This window comes from Anopheles gambiae, chromosome 3 (genome assembly GCF_943734735.2).
Source record: "Anopheles gambiae chromosome 3, idAnoGambNW_F1_1, whole genome shotgun sequence".
Classification (NCBI taxonomy): Eukaryota; Metazoa; Arthropoda; class Insecta; order Diptera; family Culicidae; genus Anopheles; species Anopheles gambiae.
In genome coordinates, this window is record NC_064602.1 from 68,268,553 (window position 1) to 68,279,152 (window position 10,600).

A 10,600-nucleotide genomic window follows, 5' to 3' on the forward strand; every position below is an offset into this window, starting at 1 on the left:
TGAATATTGCAAAATAATGGCAATAAAAATGTACTGAATTTCACAGGAACCAAGCTTGTCAAGGAGCTACCTAAGCTTGGATAAATAAATAAGACTGACATGCTTTGTTACCTGACTTGTTCAACCATAATAACATCAATAGTGCTTAATTAAGACCTCCCTGTCTCAAACTTCTAGCAAACCTCGCGTTTGAAGCTTTTCGAGTTATTCCTAAACTTCGACCCCCCCCCCCCCCCCCCCTGTTCCATTACGAATTGTGATGAAATACGAAAAATCAAAATCAACCTTGGAGATTTACAATTCAATGGAATTGAACTACACAAGGAACCTGACCATTTTACCAAAACAAAGCCTCGTTCCCTTTTTTGCCACGTGGAAAACATGTACCAGCTTATTAGCCAAATCCCAATTAAGAGCTGCGAAAATGTCTTGTTCCTTTCCAAACGTAATAGTGTTCCACCCACACCCGCACAAAGCTTCGGATCAATCGGTTGAAACAGTAGGAGGACAAAGAACAAAAAACAAACAAAAAGGCTTCATAAAAATACGCGAAAGAAAATCGATTCCGTTTGTGGAGCCTTCAAGAAAGCAAAGAAAGAAAAAAACAACTACACAGTAAACCATCAAACGTGGTTCTCTCGCACGGCGCACGCAAAGATCCCCGCAACCAGCCGCACGGATAAAAGGTTCACACAATCAACCGGCCAACAACCCTCCGCGGAAGTATGCGGAAGACCGTGGCGGAGAGCGCTTTGCCACAATGCGTCTATCTACCCCCCCCCCGTCCCCCTTACTAGACCCGGACTACGGCGATTAAAGGTCGGCTTTTCACACCAGGCACCAGTGCAGGCCGTTTCCTCACCGACTTGCCAACGCACACACACGCGCACTGATCCCTTGAATCCACGTGTCCGACAGCACCGTGGCTCGCACTAATTGTCGCGTGGAGCAATTAAATCATGCACGAGAAAAGGGGAAGCACCAGAGTAGTCAGTCAGGTGGGTCGGTGGGCTGCTGCAGCAGGTTTACTAAACGGAGCTACTTAGTTTTATTGAGCGCTTTGTGTGTGTGTGTGTGTGTGTGTGTGTGTGTGTGTGTGTGTGTGTGTGTGTGTCGCTATGTGGGTAAAGAAGACTAGTAACCACCACCAACACTTTCGAAAAGAGACACGTACATCACATACTGAAGCCAGATACATTCACCCTCGCACACATACACATATAAGTGAGCATAGTAAGCAGCGGACCCGTCAGGACATTAGGCGAGAAAAATCGACGGGACAGGAGAGCCTTCCCACGGCTCCAGACATCGGTCGTCGGTGTGTCGAGACTTCGCGGGAACACACACCGCACAACAGTGCGCGCCAGCTCGTCTTCATTCCATTACACACGCACACTCACACACAAAAACACACACACATCGTCAGTTGGAACACAGGGAGGCGCCAACGCACACTACCAACCCAGTCATCGTCATCAGTAGTAGGCGCTGGTTTAGTAGACCTCTTCTGCGCTTTCTCTCTCCCTGTCTCCCTCTCTCTCTTTCTCTTGCTCTCTACGTATTCTACCGTATATTCTATCAACACACACAGCCACGATTACACGTAACACACATTCCCTCAAACAGACTCACAAACACATACACTCGTACGCCCTTTACAACGTCACACACCCACAGATGGAACGCGCACCCCTGGAACACCCTGTGTGTACTAGCTACTGCTTCTACTGCTGCTGCTGCCACCTTGCCCTACTTCCTTTTCGCAGACACACACACACAGGCTAGGTGAAAGCACAATTTTCACTTTTCCTTTTCTGCTGCCAATTTCCAGCCATTGAATCACACACGCACACACACACACACACACACACACACAAAGGGCGCCAAACAAAAAAAAAAAAGCAGCAGCTCGACTTACGAATTTGGCGTGTGGCCCCTTATTTCTTTCCCACGTCGCGATGTTTATGCTGCACGGTTCCTCTGTGCGTGTGTGTGTGTGGATGGGGCAAAGTCACGGCTTCCAGAACTCCAGGCTCACACCCACATTTTTCAATGCGCACACACACACACACACACACACACACAGCTCCGTTTTGACAGCGAACAACGTCCGATGTGGCGCCCTTAAAGGGGTGGCAGGTGAAGAGCGAAGGGACATGAGGGGAAGGGAAGAGGTACGTTTCCTTTGTGAGGGCAGCAAAAGGGACACGGCTTTCAAAGTCAAACCCCGTCGAACGCGACGCACGGCTGGGAGAGAGCTGGAAACAGGAAAGCATGCGGGTCGAGCAGGAATTTGTTATGTTACAACCTTTTCACCACACAAGCTCCCGTCATTTGTGTGTGTGTTCTGATCGACCTTATCTATGCTGAGGATGGGATGGGAGGGAAGGAGAATGACGTCCTGTAAGCTGTTCGCCCCATAATCGCCAAGTATCCTGGATCGATTCGTATGGTTCGTGTGCACCTTATCTCAATCCGTTTTGAAGTAACCTTTCTACGGTGCGGGAATGGAAGTCACCCACTCCCTCATTCAAACGCACGCATTCACACACTCACACACACGCACACAAATGGACACTATGGCCAGCTCGGACCTTCGCTTGACACGGTCGCACTGAGCTGTGGCACTGATTGGTGGCACTTTAGATTAGCTGCTGGCAGATTTTCACTTTTTACCTCCCGTCCGGGGTTGAAGTCCGCACACACTATCGGAATGCGTGCAAAAGGTGGCAGTGGCAGAGACGGCTTGTAAAAGCCACTTTACCCCGCTCAATTTCACCGTGAAAAAACTGAAACCCTGCGCGAGGGTGTGTACACGCGTATTGAAGCACCAGCAGAACGATGGGAAGGTTATTGCCACCTCATTCACGGTTCCCACTCGGGGTGGTAGCTAGGCATACACTGCTGTTGCTACTTCAGCTGCTGCTGCTGCTGCTGCTATCCATGTTTACTACGATTGTTCTGGTCACAGTGCAGGATCCATTTTCCACCTCAACATTATAAACACTTCTTGCTACAGCAAACACGGGGTGGAATTGATTTTATTCTCCCTTACACCACTGTGCTGGGCTGTGTAACACAGAAAATAGGGTGAAGGGAGGGTGGGTGGGTGGGTGGTGAAAATGCGTGCGAACCGTACCCGTCGTATGCTTTACTGCGAACGTTTCACCTCGAACTGAAATTCATCATGGCTACTACTGGCCGCTGCGAGTAATGGGGGAGAGTTTTGCGTTCGCCTGTTAGTGTCCGAAGCGCGAGAGAGCCAAAAGAGCGTGTGAGAGAGAGAAAGAGTGCGAGTGAGAGCGCACGCTGGAAAAGCTTTCCCAGCGCAAACTTTTCGGACAGGTTTGCCAGTGTACGCGGCACACGAGGAAAATGTGTGCTTCATTCGTGAGGAGAAAAATCTTCATGTGTGAGAGAGAAAGAGGAAGAAATGGTGAGAAAATGTCAAACTGGAAGGGAAGCTTTCCGCTCCCACGGTGCGAAAGGGATAGCAATTTGATGAGGGATAATTTGATTGGCAGGAGAAAGCTCCTGAAGCGCGCTTTCGCAATGCATGGAGATGAAAAACGTCGAAAAGCGTGTTCGAAAGTTTACTTCCGAAAGGGAAAATTCATCGTCATTAATGTCAACGTTGAAGTTTTATTTATAAAAACATCACCAACGGACGTTTTGAAGGACAGCAGACTCAATTGAATTGACTAAATGTTCAGTTGAAGGTTTAAACACATTCTACACCGTCTGTCCTGGTGGAACAATGGTGACTAAAATACTTGAAACTTTAATTATAAATCAATGCTTCAATCACGCCACAAACACTTGAACAGGAAATCAACCGTATCGCAGAACGGAGGATTTGAATAGTCCCGTTTAGCAGCGCAATCTTTTCGCTTGAAATCGATAAACCTGCTCGAGGCTACTGTACTACAGTTTCAATTGTGTGAGGGATTACTCGGTGCTCTTAGCGTGGGATAACCTCCGTAAACAGTTCAGAAGCACGTGCCGCATTGGAGCAATGCAAACCCTGATGTGTTGGGCGCTAAATCATCGTTTGGATATCGTTTTGGAGTTTATTAAATGATTAGTTTTTGATTATTCAATGTTAATGTATAAACGTCTTTATCTCAATACAATAGTACGCACAGTAAGTTGAGAAAATTGCAGCAGTTTTAGTATTTTGTCCCGTTGTGTACTAAAACTGGCAACACTGCTGATAAGAGGATTGTTTGCTCTCTTCTTCAAAATCCGTACACTTCAATTGGTTGTGATGTTAGCTATACCTAGACTGCCTTAGGCTCATTCACTCAGTCGAAGTTTGCAGCTCGAGCCGTTCCTACTCAGCTCAAAGCTTGAAAATGCTGCTATCCTTAGCTCTCCCAACCGTGCTGATCTGCTTCCAACTCTTCCACCCATCTAACGGTAAGCTCTGTTGATGTGAAAGTCTAATATAATCACCCCAAAATTAATATAATTAAACCATAATTGTTACTCCATTCGCTGGATTCCAGCTGCCGTAACGCAATGTTTGGTGTGTGATTCTAGTGCACCGGGCTGTGCCGACGGTTCGATGCAGTACGCCCGTAACTGCACCATGGGAAGTGAGGCTTGCTTTACAAGCGTGACCAACGGTGAGGCAATCTGAAGTGCTTGCAATCTAAAGAGTGTTTTATAGCTTGCTTATTAAAAGCTTGTCATATATTACAGGAGTGTTATTACGCGGATGCTTATCACAATTGAGGGAAGAACACTTAAAGTGTAGCGAAAAGGAAGGTGGTACGTGCGTTAGCTGCGTAGGGAATCGGTGTAACACTGTATCCTGGGCACGGTGTGCACACTGTGACGATGCTGGAACGGAAAGTTGTACCGTTAGGCAGCTCGTTAGCTTCTGTCCACGGTTTCGTGCCACGGATAGGTGTTATGAGATAGTGGAAAATGTGCAAGTACCTGTTTCAAGGGCGATTTCTAAAGGTTGTGAGTCAACGTTGTTATATGGCGGTATTTTGTGTAATGAAACAAATAACTGTAGAATTGCAGACAAACACAGTATTAGTTGTGCAGGCCCATCTACTGAAGCTACTACAATTCAGTGTTTAGTCTGTTCGTCAGATGACGATTCTAATCAAGATTGTACAAAAGGTACATTACCCGCTCAGGACTGTCCTCAGGAAGGAGATGTATGTTTTTCAAGACTCAATGGTAAGTTATTAAGTGTATCGAAACATCATCGAACTGTCACTAAAGAATATGAAGGTGTTGTTCAGGAAATATCTTAGAGAGAAACTGCCTCTCTACACTCCTTGCGGAAGAACAAGCTATCTGCACTGCAACTGAAGATCGTTCGTGCATTGCGTGCAGTGAACCTGGTTGTAATACAGATCACTTACAGCAATGCTTCCAGTGCAAGAAATCAATCAATGTAGAGTGCATTGATATAGTCATCAGTGGTACGCTGGAGTCTTCCTTTTGTCCTCAGTTTCTACCCAATGCTCGTTGTTTTGGGCGCATTGTTGAGGATGAGTTTGAGCGTGGATGTAGCGCAGAGTCTGAGGATGTTTGTGCGGGAAACAATCGCTGCCTTGCCTGTGCTGAGGATGGATGTAATGTAGAGTCGGAGACGCATCTGAACAATGTGGTTAAATGTTTCCGGTGTACTTCCGTGGAGGGAGCTAATGAAGCATGTGATGAAGGTGCCCTCGAAGCGGAGGAATGTGATCAGCTTCAGGATAATTGTTTTACGCGTGTTCAAGGTAATGTTCATCGAATTGAATGTATGAAATGTTTGAAACGACACCTTCTTTTCTAGGTGGTACACTCGAACGAAACTGTTTATCAACTCTTCCAGAGGTAGAGCAGCAAAAGTGTCGCGATGAAGATGATACCACTTGTTACGCTTGTGAAGATCATGACTGTAATCATTTTCCAAGACTTAGATGCTATCGGTGCTCTAGCTTGGAAGATCCTCGCTGTAATAAACAAGCAGAGAGTGATCTTAACTACGAATTTTGCGACACTTACAAACCAGACGATCACTGCTACGCTAGAATAGTAGACGATCATGTTGAGCGAGGCTGCCGAGTTGATTTACAAGACCATGTGGGCGACGTGTGTGCGGGAAATCCGTTCTGTTACGCTTGCTATAGAAGTGGCTGTAACGGTTTGGAGGAGGATACGCTGAAAAACATGGCCCGGTGTCTCACTTGCAGCACAGACCGTGATGGGGAAGAGTGTGGGAAAGCTGCAATGGAGGCAGAGCTGTGTGAACAGTTGGATGACGTTTGCTTCACGAGAGTAACGGGTAAGTGGTAGCAGTTGGTGAAGGTAGGAAGATTTTCGTAACATTATTTGAGGTTTGTATTTAATAGATAACAATCTTGAAAGAGGATGTCTCACGACGTTGGAAATAGACGAACAGAATGAGTGTCGTGATGCGTCTAATGGAGCATGTGTTACATGCCAATCACCTGCCTGCAACACTCAAAACTGGCTCAAGTGCTTGTCCTGTAAAAAGTCAGAAAATGTACAATGCACAGATCCAGCACCATCTTCTACAGAAGAACTTGCATCATATTGTTCTAAGTCTGACGCACAAGCAAAATGTTATGCTAGAATTACAGAGAATGATCTTGAAAGAGGTTGTTCTATGGATGTTATTAATCCAGAAGATGTTTGCGAGAGTACCCTGGCTTGTGAGACTTGTACAACGGATAACTGCAACGCCCAACCAGAAGCATCACTGTTGAGTATTAGTTGCATTCAATGTTCATCGAAGGATACAGACAACGATTGTAACGAAGATCTTCCTGGAGCCCTACAGTGTCCAGAAAAGAACGATCAATGTTTTACCCGTGTAAATGGCAAGTAGAAGAATTGAAAGGCCCTTAGTGGAGTTCCGTTTGTGAATTTCGTTCAATTTCAGATGGCATATTGACTAGAAACTGTCTGTCAACACTGGAAGACATTGAGCAGCAAAAGTGCACCAATCCATCAGAGCTCTCCTGTACAGTATGCGAACAGTCGGGATGTAATGGAAATCGCTGGACAAAGTGTCATCAGTGTGATAGCTCCACTTCCCAAACATGTGCAAACGAGCAAAGCGCGAATGATGCAGAGTTTTGTAGGCTATATAATCGGGATGAAAAATGCTATACAAAGATTGGCAAAAATCAGCAGCTCACCCGTGGATGCCTTTCAGATGTTGGTACTGAGGATGAACTTTGCGATGGCGCCGAGGTTTGTGTTGCATGCCAGGGAGATTACTGTAATAAGGTACCGGAAGCTTCGTTGGTGCCTAATAAATGCCAACAGTGCACATCAGCCGACGAAGGATGTGTTTCGGGTACGATAGAGAGTACACCGTGTCAACAACAGGAAGATCGGTGCTATACAACCATCAATGCTGGTAAGGTACACAACAAATCCAATAACTTCGTAGTAAATTTCATAAAAGACAACTCATTCCTCAGATAAGCAACTTGAACGTGGATGTCTTTCGTCGTTAAGTGAGGAAATGCAAAGAATTTGCGAGAATGAAACAGATCCATCATGCATCATTTGTGCTGAGGCTGTTTGTCACCAGTTACAGTGGCCTCAATGCTATCGTTGCCAAAGCGCAGATCATGAGGACAACTGCAATCAAACCCCTGTACCTGCCCTGCTGGGTTTCTGTCCAACCTACCAAGAACACATATTCTGCTATGCAGCGATTGAGGATGGAATATGTAAAGTCATTTATTTCTCGGAAGAAAATGTCGAAACATGTTAATATTATCGTTATTCTTTCAGTGATACGAGACTGTACTGATGCGCAAGAAAACATCTGCGAGGATCAAAATCGCTGTGTGGTATGTCAAGATGAGGGATGTAATGATGTTTCCCGTGACGTGCTCGATACCGTACATACGTGTTGGCAGTGTCGTTCAGACGTCCAAGATTGTGATCATCCGCAACAATCTCCCTTCGAGTGTAGGGAACGTAATGATCAGTGCTTCACAATGGTAGATAGAGAATTCAATCTCCATCGTGGTTGTGTGTCCGATCTAGACCTGAACGATTGTTTGGATGGCGATCGTTGCATGATCTGTGCGGACAAAAACTGCAATGACGCTCCGTGGGCAAAGTGTCACCAGTGCAGCAATGCTACGAGTGATGAGTGCTCCGGCAAACAGGTTAACAGCGAAGGAGTGAAGTACTGTCAACAATATGAAGAGAATGGAGGATGTTATGCCAAGCTTGAACAGATGATATGTTAGTAAAAGTGTCAAATCTTTGGTATCTAGTTACTTTATTATCACAGATATTTTCTCTCTTTTGTACGCTAGTTACACGAGGTTGTACCTCCGAGCTGGAAGAACTACCGTGTGATGATCCTCAGGCTTGCGTTCGCTGCATCGGAGATGGATGCAACCATGACTCTTTGAAAGGTTACTTCAATCCAGCCGTCTGTTTGCAATGCCACTCGGATATGCACACGGGTTGTACAGATGGAACTGCTCCAGCGGTAGCCTGCGCCAATCCGGACGATCGCTGCTTCTTCCGTCGAGCTTCATCGAAAGCCATTCACCGGGGTTGTTTGTCGGAGCTTGCCGCTACCGATCAGTGGCAGTGTCAGAGTGAAACCAGCATAGCGTGTCATACGTGTGAAGAGACGGGTTGCAACTCCGCAGAGTGGAGGCGTTGTTATAAATGCAGGAATCTCGCCGACGGATCATGTAGTGCGAAGCAAACGGAACAGAACAGTACATTTCTAGAGTTCTGCATGAAGCAGGATGACAATTGCTTCGAGGATAACAAGGAAGGAGATAGTAAGTGTAATCGGTATCAGTGTGAGATGGAAGAGGAAGGGTAATAGTGTACAATTTCTATGTTTTAGTCTATAGAGGATGTGGCAAACACTTCTGTGCTGACCAGAAAATCTGCCTCGAATGTACAACGGATGCTTGCAATGGACATTCACAAGCTGAGCTGGAACCTAGCCAATGTTTGGTATGCGATACGGAAAATCCATTCTGTGCGAATGGTACAGCTCCTAGTTCATATTGCGAGTACCTGGATGAGCCTTGCTATTCAATGGTTCGTGAAAGTAAGTACTTGATTGAAGATATACAGGAATTGACTCGATCATTAGCGACATCTTTGACACCTTAACAGATGGCATTCTTGAGCGAGGATGTTTTTCTAATTTAACTGATCAGTACAAAAGTATGTGTATGGATATTGGCAATCGTTCCTGCATAGCGTGTAGCGGCAATTCGTGCAATCGCGATTCCTGGCTACAGTGCGTACAGTGTCGATCGCTGGTGGTCGATCATTACTGCCCCAGAGAGATGAGTCCGCTAGAATCACACTTTTGCCCGCGGTTTGAGCCAAACGATCGATGCTATGCAAAAGACGTCCATGGGTTAGGTAAGATAAGTGTCGATGAGAGATCGCGTATTGTACTATCATACAAGTTTTTTGCAACCTTTCTTACAGTGCTCCGAGGGTGTCAGTCAGACTACGACTCTATGGATGATCCATGCAAAGGCTCTGAGGAAAATGATTGCTATACCTGCAGCATTGATCATTGCAATCTGAAGTCTCTCAATGCTGTTGATAGAGTCCGACAACAAGATGTGTTGGTTGTTGTAGTTATAGCAATTGCTCAACAGCTTCTTACATTCTTCTAGATTAGCCAACGTGGATGATCGTTTATTCCTAGCACTTTATTAGCAGTAACTGGTTCTAGTCAACTTTATACTCTTTTCATGTGCTTTGAACACCTTTCTCATATCATGTTTGTCATAATCTATATCTAGCAATCTATGAATAAATAGTTTACATGTCGTGGGAGCAAACAACTGTGTCGCCGTATGTCATATTCTTTTCAATGAAATCTATACACATATATGACTCAAGTACTTCGCTCTCCCGTACGCGTGGATGTAAACAGCTCTGCAAACATAAGCACTAGCTGACGCTTATCAGATAGTGCACTTGACTTTGACCGTCGGTTTTCAATTGGCGTCCAAATATTATATGGATTACCACGATTGCCCTCTCGATGACGCAGGATAAGATGCAACTGTCCAGTATAACCCGGAAACAGTATCAAGTAATATCAGTAGCATGAGAAACGTCTTAAGAAGACGACCTCAGAATGATAGTTCTCTTGATTTTTTTACTCTTCGTCAAGCTTGTTACTTCTGCGGGTAAAACCATACCTTTTGTGTTTACCTTTTTTATTAATTTGTCACATTAAAAATTTAATTCAATGTTTGTATCTCTTACCAGATGATCGGGTTTTTTGCCACACGTGTGATTCTTCAAACTACAAGGAGTGTGTCTGGACGCCTTCCACCTCTCTCACGAAAGACTGTGAAGTGGGTGATCATGCTTGCGCAACTGTTATCCTACCCAACGGTCACACCTATCGCGGATGCTCACGAGACGAGCAATGTGTCGCCGCAGGGCAGAAGTGTGTTCTGTGTGACCGTTTCTCTGGCTGCAATGTCGATCGCTATCCATCTGATCGCCTACGGTGCAACATCTGTCAGTCAAGTCAATCAAACTCCTGTAAGCTGTTACCCTATCCGAGACAATTTGAGAAACCCTGCATTCGGTT

The 10,600-nt window shown here is 45.5% G+C and overlaps 2 protein-coding genes across 8 annotated transcripts in view; one reads left to right on the plus strand and one right to left on the minus strand.

The window, feature by feature from the left end:
- The window catches only part of LOC1278883 (uncharacterized), a 92,227-nt gene extending 89,024 nt beyond the window's left edge, over positions 1 to 3,203 (minus strand). For 4 of the 7 annotated variants that reach the window (XM_061654682.1, XM_061654680.1, XM_061654679.1 and 1 more), the window contains exon 1: positions 2,861 to 3,094. The gene's annotated coding sequence lies outside the window, so the exon portion shown is untranslated. Of the gene's footprint in view, positions 1 to 2,860; positions 3,095 to 3,139 lie in introns of those variants that run through there. The other 3 variants (XM_061654681.1, XM_061654678.1, XM_061654674.1) reach the window with 2 other exon arrangements.
- A 1,072-nt stretch (positions 3,204 to 4,275) lies between these two features.
- Positions 4,276 to 9,836, plus strand: LOC133392821 (uncharacterized). The gene is made up of 13 exons (XM_061654591.1): positions 4,276 to 4,419; positions 4,509 to 4,628; positions 4,705 to 5,196; positions 5,262 to 5,747; positions 5,804 to 6,295; positions 6,363 to 6,854; positions 6,917 to 7,399; positions 7,464 to 7,718; positions 7,783 to 8,244; positions 8,319 to 8,801; positions 8,870 to 9,079; positions 9,148 to 9,402; positions 9,472 to 9,836. Exons 1-13 carry the CDS (start codon positions 4,356 to 4,358, stop codon positions 9,663 to 9,665), a joined length of 4,488 nt encoding a protein of 1,495 aa, XP_061510575.1. The 5' UTR covers positions 4,276 to 4,355; the 3' UTR covers positions 9,666 to 9,836.
- The last annotated feature ends 764 nt before the right edge of the window (positions 9,837 to 10,600 follow it).